Here is a 22,264-nt window from a genome sequence, read left to right as displayed (position 1 = left end):
GGTCCGCTGAAATTTACAGCGGAATGGTTCAAATTAAAGGGACATTCCTGAGTTTGCTGCATTGTAAGATGTTTCCGACTAATAAAATATTTCTATGATTAAATTTACATATTAAATATATTTTCTTGTTTAGAATACCAGTGTCTGTATATTCAATGTGTTTCTGATCGTCTTAATATTTGTAAGAAGCCCAGACTGGATTTTGTCTTCAAATAACTTCGTACATGTATAAGAAAAAACAATATTTTAGGAAATAAGATGAAATTTAACATAGTACAAATATTAGAACGATCAGAAACACGTTTAATATACAGCCACTGATATTTTATGCAGAAAAATATATTTGATATGTAATTACAATCGTTAAAAAGTCTTTGTTAGTCGATAACATCTTAAAAATTGCAGCAAACTCGGGAATGTCCCTTTAAAAAGCAGTGCAACAACTTGGACAAAGTCTCTGCGACTCGTACCCGAGGGTTTTGATAACGCCAGATTAAAAGACTATCTCGTAAAAAGTATAAACAAAACAGTTGACAGATTCCATAGGTTATGGCATCGACAGGTTATGGCATCGATCGATATATATATTAGAGAGAGAGAGAGAGAGAGAGAGAGAGAGAGAGTATACACACACACACACACACACACACACACACATATATATATATATATATATATATATATATATATATATATATACATAGTCAAACCTGTCTTAAGCGGCCACACAAGGGAGTAGATAAACGTGGCCGATTAAGACAGGTGGCCGCTGAGTACAGGTTGCCACATATATAGTCTTTAAAACATTTGTTGTTGTTTCTTGTTTTACCGTCTGTACTGCTAATTAACGGATTTGTGCTTCATAGTTGACTATAAATCAACTTTTGACATGTTGTCTCCTTCAGAAATAATGCAAATAGAATATATTAAATTAACCGTTCTCCACAATTTTGTTTTCTTTTTCCATTTAATTATTTAATTCCAACTTCATGCGATGTATTGTTATAGTAAGTGAATCTACAAATGTCAAGCGTAGCCTGCCCAGAGGCAATTAGATGCATGTCAGATTCATTATCCTGTACATTATTGTGTACATATCTGTATAATATATGCTATATTGTTTGTATGATGCTGATGAGTTGTAAAACTTAAGGCAATAAAAGGAACTTGAACTATTTAAAAATACTTCCTTAATTGATACACAGTGGAGATGTCGGGACTGAATGGGTACTAGTATTCCTGAAGGTGTGAAGATCAGTTATTTGCTGCACCTTATCGCTGTTGTTAAAATATCCCTTTTATATAAGAGTAAAACTTTACTGTGGCCGCTTAATGCAGGTATTTTAGCGATTTGGGATCCGATTTAGGTGGCCGTTTATTACAGGTGCATTTACATTATAAATCTTTTGGGAGGAAAAAAGTGGCCACTTAAGGCAGGTGACCGCTGAGTACAGGTGGCCGCTAGGACAGGTTTGACTGTGTATGTATATATATATATATATATATATATATATATATATATATATATCAGAAGGTGTTTTGTTGCATTTTTGTTAGTGTCTATCTAATTGGGAAAAGTTAAAAAAAGGAATTGATTTTATGCTGTTACATGTATATCCATAAAGTGGGAATTTAAAAAAAGGGGGATTTGAGGGGAGGGGTGGGGGGGGTTGAAGGTAGGTGCCGTTCTGTTTACCCATACACACATTTTTATACAGTGTCAACATGAACGCATTGGGTATTATACAAAATATATTTATTTTCTTTACTGTTAATGTGTTTTCCACCATATCTAAGTATATAAAATACTAGACGGACCTGTGTAGGAATGTCCTGTACACAGCCGTCATCACTCTATATATATTCATATATCATTATTATTATTATTATTATTTAAGGAGTGTCTGTTATTTCTTTTACGTTCATCGGGGTATGAACAAAATAAATCATCCGTAAATTGTGTGAATCGGCGAAGCCGTTCTCACATAGTTTGCGGATGATTTTTTTGTTCATACCTAGATGAACGTAAAAGTAATAACAGACAATACTTATAATTAAATTTGAAACACACTGAGTAATAATAACATTAAAAGTTCATATATATATATTCTGTTGAGTATTGTCCGAAATATACATATATTTTCTGTATATACAAAATATATATTTATTTATTTATTTACTGTTTACTACCATATATAAGTAGAGAATACTAGACCGCCCTGTATAGGAACGTTCTGTACATAGCTGTCCTGACTACATATATTTTTTATATATTTACACACGCCACTTTATATATTTTATTGAGTATAATTCGAAATATACATATATTTTCTTTATATACAAAATATATATTTATTTTCTTTATTGTTAATGTGTTTTCCACCATATCTAAGTATACTAGACCGCCCTGTGTAGGAACGTCCTGTACAGAACCGGTAAGGTTTTGGTCCCTTATGCGTTCACTGGCTTCCCTCCTACAAAATGTACCGAACAAACCCTTGTACTTAGAGTAACATTAAAATCGTTTTCTACGTGAAACGATTACCCACAAACGTTTCCGATATCCATTGGCTGGATATCGATGGAAGGATAACGAATTTCCCGGACATATGCGATTGGAACAGTTAATAATTGAACAATGGTCGTGGCCTCCCATTGCTTTTGCCCCCAATTTGCAGATAGATCTATTTTGGCGAGATCTCGCGAAATCTCGCGGTTTGCGTCCTCGAGTAACTCCGCAACGGGCACATGCGCAGTGGAATGAGAAAGAGGTCTATTGCAAATCGATATGTAATATCACAGGGTAGATAAGCCATGCTATGTTTAAAGGGCAGATAAGCCATGCTATGTTTAAAGGGAAGGTAAGCCATGCTATGTTTTTACAAATCACTTTTCAGCTGGTTTTTGTTTTGACACTTTGAAAAAATAACAGAACTTTATTGGCAACACTTAAACACTTTTTACTAATTTTTAAGACATATAATAACATTATTAATTAATTTTAATAACAAACAGTACTGTTGTGTACCGTTCATGATATTACTTAAATTGGAATGATTGTACTCTCTTGTGTTACACAACTGTTCTAGAAATGACATTGTAAGAGTTTATGGAAAGGATAATGTTTATTCTTGCTGAGTTTCGTGGAATTTTGAGTGTACTTGCAAACCACAATTATTTATTTTATTTTGTGCATGGCACATATCTACATGTACACCTAAAACATAAAACGTGTATATTATCAAAGAAAATGCATCTGACCCCACCTCTGCCTCTGTGTATTATACGATCAGTTCTAAAACAATCCTAACACTTTCTATTATTCTTGTGTTTTGCATTTACTTTATTTTCAACTACTACATGTATTCATATAGGGCCTAATTTACATATCCTGTTTGTGTCTTACACACGTGTAACTACATAAATTTACAATGCTTAAACACCTGCATTTAAGAAAAACAGGCTTTGTAAATTCGTCCCTAAATATTCCTACAGGTATATGTATGGAAACTGTATAATCTGTAACTTAATGTTAATTAAAACAATTGTATGAATATATATATATATATATATATATATATATATATATATATATATATATACATACACATACATACCTACATACATGCAGTATCACTGTATAAAAGGCCTGCTTATCACTCACGTACACCTGTTTCATGAATTAATGTATGACGATAACCACAAGCCAACATTGGGGGCCGTTCACAATTGTTTATATTTGCAAGTGTATGAACTGTAAATGGGATGGGGGTATAATTCCAGTATATAACTTTTAAAAAAAAAAAGAGAAAAAAAAGAAAGAAGATAAAAATATTCCGTACAAAATAAAATGTTTTTAATTGATGTTTTTACGAGGTACATGTTGGAAAAAGGAGTACCAAAATAGTACGGTTTATACATTTGTAAAAATATTGATAATTTTGTACAGCCCCTTGGTGGTGTGATATTGATTGCTTAATATCTCCGTATTAATGGTTTGGAATATTATTATTGACGTCCTGTTGGTTATTACAAATAGCTGTCAATGAAGTTTATTGATTAGCATAATTCCTGTTGCATCCTCCAGTATGAAGAGTGGGATTTCAGTACGTGAACATTAATTTATTGCAACTTGATTTTTATCTCACCTTCGCAAAATAAAAAAGCGAGGTATAGGTGGGGTTTTTTTTACTTTTACACCTATTGATCTTCTTCACAGTGCATATTAAATTTTTAAAAATTAAAATAAATTGTTTGTTTAAATTTTTTGAAGTTAATTTTAATTTTTATGTATATTTTTTGTACATGCACTGATGAACATCATATGGATGCAACTATCAATAACACCAAATAAGTTTATGGTAGGCAAGACATTTAATTCTGCAGGATTCTTGTGGCATGTTGTCTTGGGCATAAACCAGTAGCTGTCTGGGTTGTCTGTCCCCGGACAGACGTTAATAGCACTGGTTAGTGACATACAAGTTGGTGTAATGGTCTAACACCTCCCCATTTAATCATTAAAACCTACTTTAAGTGGAAGCCGCTACTGAGATGTGAACCCAGCACCTATAAGCTTTAACCACTAAGCCACAGAGGCTGGTACAGCGTGTATATATGTTAACGTGCGTGTCTGTCTACATACATTGTAGGGCAGTCGTGTGTAATGCCATTTAAACCTGCTGGCCTATTAGTCTGGTTGGCAACAATGCCAAAATGTTTAGCCTTTGAACTTGATGTATTATGTCAGGGGATATTACCTGTATGCAGTGTCTTCATAGGTGTGATGTACTAGCTTGATTATTCAATACTGATGAAAAATTCACCTGAGATGCAATTGGTCCTAGGATCAATCCCCATATACAAATAAAATACCTTTTGGATTCCAGTGGCCTAATTTAAAAAGGTCTCTTAGGCTTTGTTAGACAACAAAGCATCCTCTTTTTAAGTCTTTTAGCATTGCACTACGACATCGCAAAGTTGCGAGAGTTTAATGAATTAGGCCCCAGGGTTGCAGGTACAATACCTCTATATGCACTGACTGGTGCAGCCTACATGTACATGTAGCTTGTCACAGTAAGCTGACAGCTGACACATTTCATCGGCTGTTATGTCTAAACTGGCAGTGCAGTAGAGTCAAATGTTTTGATTCATTACAGATTAATTGCATTATTTTACATAGCTATCTTCTTAGGACCAAAGAAAGAAATGTTTTATTTAACGATGCACTCAACACATTTTACTTACGGTTATATGGCGTCAGACATATGGTTAAGGACCACACAGATTTTAAGAGGAAACCCGGTGTTGCCACTACATGGGCTACTCTTTCTGATTAGCAGCAAGGGATCTTTTATTTGCACTTCCCACAGGCAGGATAGCACAAACCATGGCCTTTGTTGAACCAGTTATGGATCACTGGTCGGTGCAAGTGGTTTACACCTATCCATTGAGCCGTGGGGGTTTGGAGTCGGTATCTGGATTAAAAATCCCATGCCTCGATTGGGATCCGAACCCAGTACCTACCAGCCTGTAGACCGATGGCCTAACCACGATGCCACTGAAGCCGGTCTTAGAACCAAATTCTATGTTAACTGTTTTTGGCGTGGTGCAGGCACAGATCGTTGAAAACAGACACATAAAACATATGGTTCTTATCAGTACAACCCCTGCAATTTTCAACAGCAGGAGCAATGCCATGAAGATTTTTTTTTGTCCTCAGCATTTTTTGGATGTGAATGATATATTAAATCCCCCCCCCCCCCCCCACCCCCATCATTGTTTTTTACCTTGGACATTTTTTTAATTGCTAGGGTTGCAGTAGCCATGTTTTCATATGTGTGGCACAGTTTTCATATGTGTGGCACAGTTTTCATATGTGTGGCACAATTTTCTTATGTGTGGCACAATTTTTGATAGCCACACCCGCACCATACCAAAAACCAGGACAGGACAGGCAGAGCTCTCTTCTGTTAAGCATAATGATTGCCTTGCTAGTGTATTAAATATTGTTTTACTACACTGCAGTGCGAAAAATCGAGTTCAGTGTAATAACATTTCTAATTTTTACATTGTAACAAACAATCAAAGAAATTACATCATTTTGGCAAAGCAATGTCATCTGTGCAGAGACTAATGAGCAGCATTTAAAAAAAAAATTGCTGCTTATGTGGATTTAGTATCCCACATTATATAACCCTCTAAGAAGCTTTGTCGCAGTTCTTGAGTTGTGCTCCCAAGATACCATTCCAGAATCTTTATAGACAGACCTGTAGTTACATAGTAATAAATTGTACATAATTATATAAAACTGTTTACAAAATTGCCTGGCGGTAGGCCAGGAACATACATGGTATTATGTTATTGCATTATTTTGTACATCTTCACCCTCACTGTCAAGTGTTGCATGTCAAGCCGATGTCAGTTCAGTATCTGTTTTCCATGTACAAACAACCAAAATGGCCGCTTTGGGGATTTCTTGGGTATTATTTTCTTTTTAAAAACAAGATGGTAAAGTACAGGCTTTTAGCAGGAATTCTCCATGGGATCACACATGCAATACCGATGACCCGGCAAGTTCTCCAAACGTATTAGATTCGTGTTGGTTGTTGCCTTAATGGCTGGCTACAGAGTTGATAAATATTTACCTGTGATTATTGTTAAATAGATAGAGACCGCTAAACCTGTGAAAAATCTGTGTTGATTACTGCCAAAGCTTTCAGACACAACAGTTGTATCCTTATCGATTAATGACTTTGTCATTGTGCGTAAATACCAATTACCATCTAATGATGTGATTTTGTTGTATAAACACCAACTGCCATCTAATGATGTGATTTTGTTGTATAAATTTGCAACCCAACTCTATAAATTATTATATTTGTTGCAAAGTTATTGAAAAGCAGAGTTGATTTCGGTTTGTCACTTGCTAAATGGTGGTTGAGGTGTTTAGTTGAATGTTTCATTTTCTAACAGGAGTAAGCTCTATGAATGATGCTGAGTTGTTGTTTTCTCGCCTGCATGATTATTGGCTTGTTTTTACAAAAAGAAGCTATTAATTACTGCTGCTGTCAGTCGAGTTACGGTGCAGTTGCATCCTGGTCATTATGGTATAATGAAACCCAGGTGATTTCTATTATATGTATCAAACAGAATTTGCACATTTGTTTTAGAAGGTAAATAAAAGAAATCTGAAAACCATCACATTCATGTGCATGAATTATTATCTTTTTTAAGTTAACAATGTGTAGGTTTGTGTGAAAGCCTATATAGCCAGCAAATACCAGAGCCTTTAATGTACAGTTACATGAAACATTCATGAGCACTGGTTGTAATGTGAAATGACCCATAATGGCATTAGGCCTAGTCGTACCTCGACTAAGTGCTTTATTACATGGCAGCATCCCTTTTCAGACCTTTAAGAACTTGGGGTGGGTGGGTGGGGGCAATACTTCCAATTGAGGACCATAAAATTAACTTTTTTTGTCCTGTATAAATAAACTAAACTAACTTTTAAAACAGCTGAAAAGTGACATCCTAAACATTACTATTTTGTTCTGGGAAACCATGTTTAAGGACCCTAAATAGGCTGCTCCCCTCCACCCCCTTCCTAGTTGCACTGTTGTTCCTAAAGGCCTGTTTTTGATTGAAATATGACAGTAACAAAAAGCAATTTAGTTTACAAACAGTGATGGTAGCAGTGCCAGTAATTGTAATAAGCTGTAACATCACTCCCCATATATACCATGGCCTCCATCCAGATATATATCAGTGTTAATTAATGAGATAGTGTCCAGATATTTCGGCCCCTGCTGCATCTTGTTCCTCTGACATATGCAGCGCTCTAGAATAACCTCCCTGATTTATTTTGCTACAATGTCTGTCCAGTTTTTGAAACTCCATGTTTGGCACCAAACTGATAAAAAACATCTGGGTTCCGGGCTTGTGCCAAGAACACATCACAGGAAGTAAGCAGCAGAATGCTGCAAGCTGGGCAGAGCAAGCTGGGACCGTGTTGGTAGATAGAATCGCACTGTCTCTAACAGCATCCAGTCATGCTTGCTTTGTTTTCAAACATCTTCACTGCATCATGTTTAACTACTTTAGTAAAGTTTTATCTTGCGGTCTTTACTGGTTGGGATGTAAAGGTGAGAAGGTGCTGTGTTCTCCATTCTGGTAAAATGTTGAGGTTGCTTTGGGTTGGTTTTTTTCTTTCATTCGATTCCACACAATGGGTGTCCAATTCCATGTGGAAACCTAGCTCCAGTTAATGCCGTCTCTATGAATTGGTATTTTTCAAAGTACTGAATTTATGAGGGGTGTGTTTTTCTATTTAAAAAAAAAAAAAAAAAGGATTTCAGCCTTTTAATGTTTTATGCATGAAATGATTTTCACAAAATAGATTACATTTGATTTCAAATGATGAAAAATTACATATACATACATGTATTTGAGTCTTAAGTAGTTTTTTTGTGGAGATTTTATTTGTTTTTTGTTTTGTTTTTTGTGTGTGTGTGTGTGGGGGGGGGGGGGTACTTATTTCTAAATGGATATCATATTCTGAATTCTGGTTAACATTTTTATGCAGTTGCATTTTAAAGAAATAAATACAATTCTGCTATTTTAATATATTAGCTACATTAAAATTGTACTTGTATATTTGTGATCTTCAATTTTGGTATTGTTGCTAAAATTATATGCGCCTTAATTCATACAATTAAACTAAATGGTGTTTGATCCATCCAACTTTTATTGTCACAAAGATATACATAAGAAAAACAAAACAATACCTTTTACATCTGATGTATAACAGTTTTGTTTTCATTCATGTATAAAATTTATTTAAAAAACTAACAAGGTTTAAACAGTTTTAATTCACATGTACGTGTTTGTAAATGAAAAAAAGAAAGAAAAAAAGGCAAACAAACCGACACACCCACCCATCCCCCGGACCCATATATTTCATATGGAATATGCATGACTGATTCCTTTTAACACATATTTTATGGTTTTATATTAACTTACTTACTGTCATTTGGCTAGCAGCAGTGTGATGAGAAACTTACTTTATTACAGTAATTGAGTTGTAATAATGGTCACGTATAGATATGCATATTATACTCAAGTTAATAAAACAACTTAAAAGACAGCTTGTCATTTAGAATAGATGAAAAAGAAAGATTAATATAATATTTGTATCAGGTGGAGAAAATGAAGTACCAGCCCCAAGTTCAGCCAGCTAACATTTCGCTAGCATTTACAAACTATTTTATTGGTTCCCGACATGGTCATTTGGTTTACTGTGAAGCGCATAAACCTGGTTTGCAAATGTTTTTCTGCTTGGTCTCTGTGTAGAGAAACCTCCCTATTTTCTGATTTAGTAGTTAAGGTTAGCAGACCTTCACGTAGTTTTAGTTTTTATATTTTTACCAAGTAAATACTGATACATGCTGATTTTTTCCCCCCAGCCAGCAACATTTGTACTATTTACTTTAAACTATGTTATGACATTGCAGTCTGCCAGAGTGACAAATTCTCGAAGGATATCTACATTTGTATGTCACACTGCTATGTCTTGCGACTTAAGCTTTTAGAATAGACCTCTTGGTTCTGCTTTCCTCCAATGACATGTCATTTTTGTACATACATGTGTACCCGCTTACGTCTCAGTATAATTAAGTTATAAATGCTAGTAAAAATGTCTGCCCACAGTACCCAGCTCAGCCATCTAGTTTTCATAAAATCTTAGCAGATCCAGATTTAGACTCATTACAAACTTTAAAAATTGTTTTTGACATGAGAAGATGGCTAATGTTTTCTACATTCATTACTCTTCCTTGCACTTAATTTCAAAGTTAGAAAGGCTGTCTATATTGTTATGGTATGCATACATGCATGTGTACGTGAGACAGATGTAAGCCATTGGGTTTGAGTGTTGTGTACATGAACACCAGATGTTGTAATTGCTTGGGTAATGGGAGTAATCTGAACAGACCATCATTGATGCCGAGGATTACAGAACCAAGTCGGTGCTCATTTATCTGGCACATGGTGCCTAATAGAGCCGGCAGCCTGCAGTTGTCATGACCCCATGAGGTTATTGGCAGTTACCACAGATCAGATAGTAACCATTAGGCTGCCAATTAATGTAAACACCTAGCCCTTGCACAATGAGTCAACCCTGTGTTTCAGAACTTGACATAAACAAATAAGAGAGGATTCATTACTCCCCTAACTTAGATTATTTAACCCGGGCTTTAGATTTTATCAAAGTCGAGGTGATAAAAGTTGTGCTCAAAACACATATGCCAAACATAATTACGCCTAAATTCAGTACAAACCTGCTCAAAACATTGCATCTAAAAAAAAAAAAACCTGAAATATTAGGCTGTAATTAGATTGAAATAACATGAAATGCTTTTCTGAATATCCACAACTCTTCAGCATCTATTAAAAACATTACCGCATTAAAAAGACCTCGCTGTGTTCAGAACCGAAAAAAAAACCCTCCAGTAGTGTCCAAATTATTGAGATCTAAAGCCCTGACAACCATTTTGTAGTAATATTTATAACTTCACATGTACATGCATCAGGGGTGGTGAAAAATAAAATTGTCAATCGGTCCCACTTGATGTCGGCACAACGGGGGGGGGGGGAATTAAAAAAAAAAGAAGAAGAATATTTACCAAATAGTTTTTAAAAAAATCATAGTGATATTTGTATAGTTTTATCTTGAATCATGAAAGCAAAACAATTAACATGAAAAAAAAAATCACACATGATCAGTGAAAACCCCCACAAATTGTATATATTTTACATAATAGAATAAATAATATAAAAAAGGAATAAAAGTTACGAATTTTAATTCCCATATAAGTATAAAAAGTACGAGTATTCAGTACTGTATCTTGAAAATTAATAAAAGCGTTGAAGCGTTTGACAGCCTGAGCTAGCACATGTTTAGACAAAGAGAGTAATAACGTCATCACTGATTGGATGAAATCTGACCTCTACTGGCTCTTGAGATAACAGTACATGTAGCTGTTCTGCTTACTCCCACTTGTTAAAAAAAAGGTGGAAACCTTTTGTTAATTTTAAAATCCTTTATAATTATTGGATACACTACATTGAACAGTCAACAATAAATACATTTATAGATTATTTCATTTTATTTTATGCTATTTTAAGCAGTTTGTATTGCACAAAAGCCTCTTGCTTCGGACTAGGACACTTGACCCGACAGAGCTCCGTACCCAGGTGTTGACAGATGTTGATTGTAACCAGTTGCAAATTCTGGGACCTTTGTTTTAATTGGAGTGTAATACATTGATGGCTCTCTAAACCAAGAATGGTGCTATCGTTAATGTCTGTGTAATCTCTTGACCGACTCAGCGACTTTGACAAATGTCTAGCCTAGTGGCAGTCGATTGACACTACTGTAGGTCCGACTTTAGTGACTGGCGATATACTTAGGCAGACTTTAAAATCACAAACGTCTGAAACACCAGACCACTATTGACCACTATTTATTTATTATTTTAAATCATGCACGAGATACCGATGTCTGGGCTGGCCGGTCCGCTTGACCGATAGGAATTTGTTCCAGTAATAGAAATGGACAGGTGCTTCGGACCGACAAGAATGACAAAAGTGGGACCGGCAAATGCGCGTTTTTAAAAAATAATTTCGGTCTCAGAGATCGAGAATCGGTCCCAGACCGGGAAAAAAGGGCTTTTCCCCACCCCTGACATGCATGTTAAGAGAAACTAAAAATCACTCTAATGTCAGGGGCGAGATCAGGAGCCAGATCACCCCCCACCCCCCTGACACCCCTATATGGCAAGGATTAGTATTTAGCAGACATCCCAGGGAAGGCCAATCTGTGGTCTTTTAAAGAAGGTGACTCGTTATTACAGGCCAGGTTGTACTATATTGGGTCACTGCTTCTCTAACATAGATCCTTCAATGCTTTGTTCTGCAGCATTGTCTGTGGAAGACCATGAAAGAACAAATATTTTCCAGCCTGCCATTATGATCCAGCAGCACCTACCTGGTATGTGTAGTTTAATGATGTAACTGTTGCTGATAATGTGTATTTTGACCTTGCAGGAATTGTGCATGAAAATCCAAGAATAGGATCTGATGGCGAGAGTGAATTGTCAGTGACGTCTGATGAGAAGGAGGACATTATTTCACTCGGCTCCGTGAGAATGAGGAACAAACAGCGTAGGTTCAGCGAGGTAAGCTTATCTTGTTTTGTTAATAAAAAGGAAGTTGCAGTTCCCAATCTTTACTTGTACACAGTTTCTACTAAAGGGTATGGAGGGTAAAATGATGTACCCTAAAATCTTGGAAATTAATGAATACATTTTGATTACTTTTATAAAATAAAAACTTAGTTGGGAAAACTGCTGTCCAAGTAGATGATTAAGTGCACTGCCCAATTTAAAAAGATTTCAAACCCATTACCATCTACTGGACTTGAAAATGCATGGGGCGGGACGTAGCCCCGTGGTAAAGTGCTCTCTTGGATCGATCCCCGTCGGTAGGCCCATTAGGCTATTTCTCGTTCCAGCCAGTGTACGACTGGTATATCAAAGGCCATGGTATGTGCTATCCTGTCTTTGAAATGGTGCATATAAAAGATCCCTTGCTACTAATGGAAAAATGTAGCAGGTTTCCTCTCTGAGACTATATGTCAGAATGACCAAATGTTTGACATCCAGTAGCCGATGATTAATAAATAAATGTGCTTTAGTGATGTCGTTAAACAAAAATCAAACTTTAAACTTTCATCATATTCTATTCAGGGGTGGAAATTCTCGGATCCGTGGTTTTCCTCTCATGGAACATTCCATTTCATCACATTTTAATTGTCCTTTCGTCCCAAATGTGTCAGATGGCACCGATTTTAACCTTGGATTTCAAGAATTTCCGGGACTCCTCTAGATTTTTTTTTTTTCACAGTTAATCAATTCCCACCCGTCTATTATAATGCATTGTTATCAGGTTTACAGTGTTTGAAAATGTAATTTCATGTGATTATGTCAATGCATGGTCTTTTTTTTGGGTGGGTGGGGGTGGGTGGTGGTACGAGCTAACACTACATTTTGATTATTATCTTTAATTAAGTTAATACGGTGTGAATGCAGAAGGCCCTGGTGTTTTGATCACGGCCTGTACTTGGGGTAAACAACATGTTTGATTGTACTGCCTCGGCAGAGATGATCACCGTCATCTTGTTTTATTAGTTTGAGAACGCGTGAAAAAATATTCACAGTTGACGTCAAACGAGATTAACTTTTGCGACGCTGTGCACAGACATGCGCATTTGTGTCGAGAGACGAGCGTTTGTCATTATACGTGTATGTACGCAAGGCGATAGCAGCATGTCGGAGGAGGAGCCTTACACTGAGGCACCAAGTTGTGTGAGTTTTAGTTGATGGTCAAGTTTCATTTGTTTCAAAAAGGTGTGTCCAGTGGGTGAAATATGTTGTTAGAAATGCAGAAATAACCTGATAATTGCAGAAATTAGTTTGAGAAATCCTTGTTGACAACCAATATAATTTCCGAGGTCAGTTTTGAAGATTTTTGTGCGTAGTTGTATGAAAAGGAAAAGTGTAAGTGTTATTCGTAGAAAAAACAAAAAGGAACTGCATCCATAGTCTAATAAAAGATAAAAACTAGACATTGTTGGGCTAATAACCAATATTATCCAACTGTCAAGTCATAAAATCAGGAAAATTGTTAAGACTTGTCACACCATTTATTATCAGGGTGGGTTTTCCCCCCACCCCCCTATTTTGCAGGTTTTTAAAAATTATCTCACTGGTTTAAAACATGATTGGTTTTATTACATTTTCAGGAAGTAACAAAACGATTGTCATTACCAGCAGACATTCGTCTTCCCGAGAACTTCTTGGCAAGACAGAATTTAACACTGAGTCCAGATGGATCAATGTCAAGGAGATCAAGAAGAAAATCTCTGGTGAGTTGAAATTCAGGAATATTCTAATGTAACCAAACTATTCTGAAATGGATGAACATGTTTTAATATGACCAAACAGTCCTGAAATAGATGAACATGTTTTAATATGACCAAACAGTTCTGAAATGGATGAAAATGTTTTAATATGAACAGACTGTTCTAGTGCTGCAATGATAAACCGGTATACCAGCATACCGTAATAATTGATCAACTCGATATGAACTGCAGTACAGTTTTACGTATCACGATTTTTACATGCTATTTTTGCCTTGTATCTTATTTGACTTGAAATAGGCAAACAGACAAACAAGCAAAAACCTCATAATTTTATTAATTGGTGATGACAGGAAATGTAACAATCACGTCAAGCGTAGTCGGCTTACTTGTTGTCATACGAAGTGATCTAAGTCGGTTATACTTGGTTCTAACTTCTAAACAAAATATGTTAAAAGTCCATTAAAAATAACCAGTTAACGATAATTACAAATTTGTTACTTACACATTATTATTCATTGTTCATTTATGTTCGAATACGGCTACGGCCATCATCTTCAAAGAAATAAACCAACAAATGAAAATCGCACTTCGCTGTTTTTCCTTGAACTCGGAATACTTTGGCCGATCATTCAAAACACCTCGGCCAATGACCTCTGGTTCGGTCGATCTGCCAAAACATTGCGACTTAATACGTACATTTCTGTGTCAAGCGAGCAGCAACAGAAAAGCCAGGTAGTGAGCATTTCCGAATGTGACAATTTTTAAATAGTTTGACACCGTCACACTGGTGTTCTAGTAGACTAGTATTGTGTTAAAAACTAAAAATGACCAAGAAGAACATTATGCTAATACATGTTGTGTATTCAGTACAGCTGGGGACATTGTACCAGCACAGAGGGCCATACTCAATCCTGAAGTAGTAGATATGCTGATTTTCTTGGAGAAAAATATGGCCTAAAACATTTAGCCTGACAGCTGAAACTAGTAAAGATCATTAAAATGTTTATGCCTTCTGCTTTCATTAAAAAACCCAACCCATATGGTTTCTTATGTTGCAATATATCGCAATACGGTTTTGACCATATCGTTGCACCCATAGACTGTTCTGAAATGGATAAATATGTTTTAATATGACCAGACTGTTCTGTAATGGATGAACATGTTTTAATGAGACCAGACTGTTCTGTAATTGATGAACATGTTTTAATAAGATCAGACAATTCTGTAATGGATGAACCTGTTTTAATATGATCAAACAGTTCTGTAATGAATGAACATGTTTTAATATGATCAGACAGTTCTATACTGGATGAACATGTTTTAATATGATCAGACTGTTTTATAATGGATGAACATGTTTTAATAAGACCAGACGGTCTGTCATGGATAAACATATTTTAATATGACCAGACTGTTATGTAATGGATGAACATATTTTAATGAGACCAGACTGTTCTGTAATGGATGAACATGTTTTAATATGATCAGACTGTTCTATAATGGATGAACATGTTTTAATAAGACCAGACAATTCTGTAATGAATGAACCTGTTTTAATATGATCAAACAGTTCTGTAATGGATGAACATGTTTTAATATGATCAGACAGTTCTTAGCTGGATGAACATGTTTTAATATGATCAGACTGTTTTATAATGGATGAACATGTTTTAATAAGACCAGACTGCTCTGTAATGGATGAACATGTTTTAATATGATCAGACTGTTCTATAATGGATAAACACGTTTTAATATGACCAGATGGTCTGTCATGGATGAACATATTTTAATATGACCAGACAGTTTGCAATGGATGAACATATTTTAATATGACCAGACTGTTCTATAATGGATGAACATGTTTTAATATGATCAGGCTGTTCTATAATGGATAAACATGTTTTAATATGACCAGATGGTCTGTTATGGATGAACATATTTTAATATGACCAGACTAGTAATGGATGATCAATGTTCTTATATGATTAGACTGATCTGTAGTAGAAGATCATGTTCTAATTCAACCAGCCTGTTCAGTAATGGATATAAACATGTTCTAATATGAAAAAATTGTTCTGTAAAGATCAGAATGTTCTGCAATGGATGTACATTTATTAAGACTAGACTGTTCCACAGTGGATGAACATGTTCTTATACGGACTGGCGGGATTTAGCTCAGTTGGTTGAGTGCTCGCTTAAGGTGCTTGCATCGCAGGATCGAACCACCTCGGTGAATCCATTCAGCTGAATGGGTTTTTTTCTCATTCCAACCAGTGCACCACAACTCGGCAAAGGCCATGGACCTGTGGTATGTGTTTTCCTGTCTGTGAGAAAGTGCATATAAAAGATCCCTTGCTGCCTTAGAAACAAATGTAGCAGGTTTTCTCTGATGACTATGAGTCAGAATGACCAAATGTTTGACATCCAATAGCCGATGATTAATTTTTATACAGACTGCGCAGTAATGGATGAGCAAGTTCTGATCAGATCAGACTATTTAGTAATAAGTAGACATGTTTTAATATGATCAAATTATTCCGTAATGAATAAACATGTTCTAATATATCCAGATTGTTCTACAGTAGATGAACAATATCCTTTTGCGAACCTACTTTGATATCTAACACTTTGAAAAGGGCACAATGTGTCTAGATTTAAAAATTCTCAGATAAACAAATTATGTTTTAAAAAAAACCACCTACCTACACACATTCCCTTTATACATACATGTACACAAATGTATGTTGATTGAGCATAAGTTTACATATTGTATTTTCTCTTTCAGTCTGAGATAGGTTTTGGAAAAATTGAATCCTACACCAAGTTAGACAAGTTAGGAGAAGTAAGTATGACAGTAGTTAATATTTATGTTTTACTTTAGATAGTCATTTCTCTCCATTACATGCATTTGATTATAATGGACTTTATTATACGCTTAAAGCGGTAGTCTCAAGTATATTTAGAAATATTTAATGTGTTGAAATAGCAGCCTTTAAAATTTGTGATGGCAATCAGCAATGTGTCACAAAAAACTTTAGCAAAATTGATCTGCAATGGCACTTTTTTCAATTGTCAGTTATTTAGTTTATTATCTGTACTAAATTGCCATTGCAAAATAATCTGAATTTCAATGACTGGAATAGATTGTCTAATTTAATTATCTTATTTGGGATAGTGGTAAGGTTGTTTTTTAGAGATGCTCAGCTGAACAGGTTTCATCATATTAACTTTGATTTTGTTTATTTTTCCAACGTGTGGGAGTAAGTTTTATTATGTGTATATTTAAAAAAACATATTGAAGCTCTGTCACTGTGTTAATTTTCAAATACTTGCTTCTTCATAAAGTTGCCACGGCAAGGGTACATACTGGTAGTTGATGTGCAAATTCAACCCCTGCAATTAAGAAAATGTCCACGGCCAAAAAAAACCATGCTATTGAAAAAAACCCTAAATAGTCCAAGGCAAAAAAGTGCCGTGGAGAACTAAAACCTCCATGTCATTGCCGATTGCCATGGGCAACTGCAGGGCTTGAAATTTTATTTATTTATTTTGGTCAAAGGAAAACAAAAATCCTGCTTTTATTTTCCTCTTCTTTGGTTATTACAACACATGTTAGTATTATAAGTTATATGTATGTTCTTTTCTTTGCAGGGTACCTACGCAACCGTTTTTAAAGGGAAAAGTCGTCTAACTGATAATATTGTGGCCTTGAAGGAAATCAGACTGGAACACGAAGAGGGTGCTCCTTGTACAGCAATTCGAGAAGGTATGCTGTATTCTTACCTCTCTAGCAATAAAATGGACAAATAAGGGTTGTTCCAAAATAAAATTAACGGAGTGCATCGAGGGCTGAAGGTAAGAGGTGTTACATTGTAGTCTTGAAAGGAATCAAAATACTCAAACATGAATATAACAGCATTTCAAGAAGAAGATACCATTAGTTCCCTACTAACTGAATGGACAATTTATGGGGGTGGGGGGGGGGGCCTTCCAGAATTTTTTTTTAATTAGGTAGGGAGGTGGGTGAATGTGAGAGGTTATTAATATTGTAGTCTTGAAAGGAATCATCATACTGACACACAAAGAGGGTACTTCGGATACAGTATTTCCAGAAGGTACTATTAGTTCCCTAGTATCTGAATGGACAATAATTGGGGTCGGGGGGGGGGGGGGACTTCCATAGAAATCATAGTAGGTAGGGAGGTGGGTGAATGTGATAGGTGTGGATAACATCGTAGTCTTGAAAGTAATCAAACCACCGAAGCACGAAAAGGCTGCTCCATATGTATTATTTCCAGAAGGGACCATTAGTTCCCTACTAACTAAAGTGACAAATAAGGGTACATGTAGTTCTAGATCAAATCATACTGGGGAGGTGGGCTGAATGTGGATATACAATTGTAGTCTTGAAATGAATCAAAATACTGAAGCATGAAGATAGTGCACCATGTACAGCAATAGAGAAGGAGCTGTTAGCCCATTAGTAACTAAATGGACAAATTAAGTGCTGGTCCACAATTATTCACATGGATGGGGGTGGGAGGTGCTGGTAAGATTGTGGTAGCCTTGAACGAAATTAAGGCTGGAGCATGCAGAGAATGATACATGTACATGAGCAAAAATACTAGAAGGCAGTCCAACACTAATGATCACATAATTTGTCTTATTACATGATGTCATCATGCATCTCATCACTTATTTTAATTAAAGCTGTTTTCTTTGTTTCCAGTTTCCTTGTTACGAGATCTCAAACATGCCAATGTGGTCACATTGCATGACATCATTCACACAGTCAAGTCTCTGACACTGGTATTTGAGTATCTGGTAAGCAGCAGCGCTATTTACTTGGTCATTTACTTCCTGGTCATTGAAGCAATTACAGCTGTCTGTAATTCATTTCATTTCAACTTATTTTCATGCTTATATCCAATTAAGGTTCAAGCATGCTGTCCATGGTACACACTTCTCAACTATCTGTGTTGTCTGTCCAGGACAGTGGGTTGATTGTTAGTTGGTGAGTGGTTAGTGAGAGAGAAGAGGGCGTAGTGGCCTTACAGCTAACCATTGAGCCTTTAGGAACTCGCTCTAGGTTGGAGTTGGTACCGGGATGCGAACTCTGTACCTACCAGCCTGTAGTCCGATGGCTTAACCACGATACCACTGAGGCCGGTTGTCTGTAATATATGTATATAAGTGCATTATTCATTTCACATGGTATGTTATTATTTTGTTTTTAAGTTAATATTGTCAATGACTGTTGTTACTTATTAATTATGTATGTCTTGCCAGGCTTTGAAATTCTAATTCAGTGTATTTTGTGAGTCACAACCAAAAATAAGTTTTTACTTTATCCCAGTTAAAAAATCAAAAAGTCCCAGTTTGAATATATAAATGTCAAACTTTTTTTTAAACTTAATTTTACAAACTAATAATGATAAGTTGTTGTATGATTTATATTCACATACATTTGTGTGTACATAGAATAAAATAAGAGAAACGTTAAATGTATTTATCCGCTCAGATATCCGTGACAGACATGTTATCTCTGTGTAACTAAAAGATTTTCATGTTTTCTGTCAATTATGATTTATCTCATTGAGTTAAGACTGCAAGCGTGATGAATGTCATATGAAATGGCAGTTTTTGTGAGATGAGGTATCAATCATACTTGACTTACAGCATCAAATTTTCTATTTATTATTTATAAGTTTTGTCATTTTAAAAAAATTCTGTTCATTATTGGTTTTGTGTCATATATGTTTTTTCTTGTGATTTTCTGAGTTGAAAAATATTATTATTTTTTTTTTTTAAATGGAACAGTGGTGAAAATATGAAAAGAGTAACATAAGCAGCTTTGCATATTGATCTTCAGGTGTTGTATGTGACAATAACACATTTTCTAATAATAAAGGTGGTATCTTCACTAATTACATAATATCCACATAGTTTGAGATATACAGGGAAATATAACCAGTATGACACACGTATGTCATAACGATTCACACCACCAATGAATGATGTAATTTTGGGAAGCTATGGCTAACCCAGTCTTATATGTATATCTGTTCATGTGAAATGTTGTACTCGCTTACTAAAATAATGTCATTTCGTCATCGTCTTGTAGTTACATTTAAAATATTTTTGACATGGTCTTTGTTATTCATAAAAAATAATTTTGTGGATAATAAAGAAATTATTACACCAGACCTGTCAACCCTCCCGGATTCTGCGGGAGATTCCCGGTATTTGATCAAGTCTCCCGCGGGAAAAACATTTCTCCCGGGATATTATACTGTAATAATTACACTAGTGTGTGAATAGTACTGATTTTACGAAACTCGTGTTTGGAGTCATGTATTACCCTCGCTCTTACTCGGGCAATACACGCATCCTGACACTGGTTTCGTAAAATCAGTACAACACAATAACTTGTATAATCTCTATTTTTACTGATATATATTTTCAAAGATTTCACAAAGTGCTATATGATAACTCCAGATTTCAGAAGTCTTGCCAATTGCAAGTATTCAACATTTGGGGTTTTGTGCTGTAATACACCAATGAATGAATTGATTGCTGTTTTTCTTTTAAGGAAAAGGATCTCAAGCAGTATATGGATGACTGTGGAAATATTATGAGCATGAACAATGTAAAAGTAGGTTCAGATTCTTACGAAATATGCATGTTACTGCAAATTATAAAATATTAACAATTTTGAAATTTAGCAAAATACAAATAAGTGACATATTAGCGACATAACATTTCGGCGAGGTTGGCATATCAAATAATGAAAAACAAATCTGAAAGAATACTTCTGATACATTTTGACATTATGCAGCTTATGGGAAACTTAAATTTAGTAGAAACTGGTAATGATGTTCATGCTAACTAACTATTGTTGTTTGCTATGCTTGTACTTTAATCAATAGCATGCAACCATTGTTGAATGTACAGTTGATCATCGACAAATCAACAGTTTTTCAGAATAGTCTGTTTTATGTCTCTTTTAATTTAGCATATTACCTTGTTAAATTTGCTAACTTTTTATGCTCGCTAACGTTCCTTGATGTACAGTATTTGTTGCAAAATACAATTGTCAAAATGGTTAAATTAAGGATGGTCTGTTATATCTTTTATTATCCATATGGTTAAAAATATCTTGGTACTAGAACATCAAGTGTGACATAACACTTTGACGTCACACAATAACGTTGATTGGCACATTACAACAAACTAAACAAGTTGAGTGATAAATTAATATCGATTATGAGTAATAAATAGGATATTAAACTAACTACCATTTCGTATCATGTTTATGTCTTTGTAAAATAATTTTCATTGGCACTTGCTAAAGCTTGTGACAATTGAAAATTATTTCACTCTGGACATAAACATGATAAGAAATGGAAGTTTATTTAATATCCTATAGTTACGTGCATTGAAGTATTAACAAACAAACAAAATTAATTGAAAGTTCATATTTTACTTTTTAATGATTTTTGGGTTCTTTAACCACGCAGAAGACAAAGTACCAATACAAAGTGATGTCATTGGATACAATGTTATTTTTACGTTCATCGAGAAATGAACAAACGTAAAACGCTACGGCTGAAACAGTGGGATGGCTTTAAATTGTAATGAATATAATGGAAATTTAGTTATTGATTAATATTAAAATAACCAATGGCTGTCGACAGTTACTGTGGAATAATGACAGCTGTTCAATACATTAATGCATTACAAAATCCATTTAAGTAAATGGTATGCATAATGATAAAGATGCTAATTAATAAAGCCGTTTTTACTTACTATATATACTTTACACAATTTGTTTACTGTCACAATTTTGTGATATTATTTTTATATTTTATGATTGCTGGTATCACTATTTGTTGAGTCTCTGTCTCTGTCTCTCTCTCTCTCTCTCTCTCTCTCTCTCTCTCTCTCTCTCTCTCTCTCTCTCTCTCTCTCTCTCTCTCTCTCCCCCCCCCCCCAGTATTTCTTGGACTGACACTAATTTTTATGTACTGGTTTTCTTTCAGATATTTTTGTACCAATTACTTAGGGGCCTGGCCTACTGCCATGCACGACGGGTTCTACATCGGGACCTGAAACCACAAAACCTTCTTATAAACGAGAGGGGAGAACTCAAACTAGCAGATTTTGGTGAGGAAACATTTTTATCACACTGCTTGATATACTTTAGAACAGCAAAGGTCATACATATATACATACATACATACATACATACATATATACATACATACATACATATATATATGG

At 35.2% G+C, this 22,264-nt stretch overlaps 1 protein-coding gene across 2 annotated transcripts in view; it reads left to right on the top strand.

Moving 5' to 3' along the window:
- The window catches only part of LOC121367773 (cyclin-dependent kinase 17-like), an 89,468-nt gene that overhangs the window by 47,703 nt on the left and 19,501 nt on the right, over window positions 1-22,264 (top strand). For both annotated transcript variants that reach the window (XM_041492136.1, XM_041492135.1), the window contains 7 exons: window positions 12,106-12,236; window positions 13,862-13,984; window positions 16,767-16,823; window positions 17,633-17,747; window positions 18,711-18,805; window positions 20,574-20,636; window positions 22,024-22,147. In XM_041492136.1, coding sequence (XP_041348070.1) covers window positions 12,106-12,236; window positions 13,862-13,984; window positions 16,767-16,823; window positions 17,633-17,747; window positions 18,711-18,805; window positions 20,574-20,636; window positions 22,024-22,147 — 708 coding nt within the window. The remainder of the gene's footprint in view (window positions 1-12,105; window positions 12,237-13,861; window positions 13,985-16,766; window positions 16,824-17,632; window positions 17,748-18,710; window positions 18,806-20,573; window positions 20,637-22,023; window positions 22,148-22,264) is intronic.

The sequence above is a fragment of the Gigantopelta aegis genome, chromosome 3, assembly GCF_016097555.1.
Source record: "Gigantopelta aegis isolate Gae_Host chromosome 3, Gae_host_genome, whole genome shotgun sequence".
Lineage (NCBI taxonomy): Eukaryota > Metazoa > Mollusca > Gastropoda > Neomphalida > Peltospiridae > Gigantopelta > Gigantopelta aegis.
The sequence above is the reverse complement of the archived record's forward strand: the minus strand, read 5'-3'. Positions and strand labels throughout refer to the sequence as shown.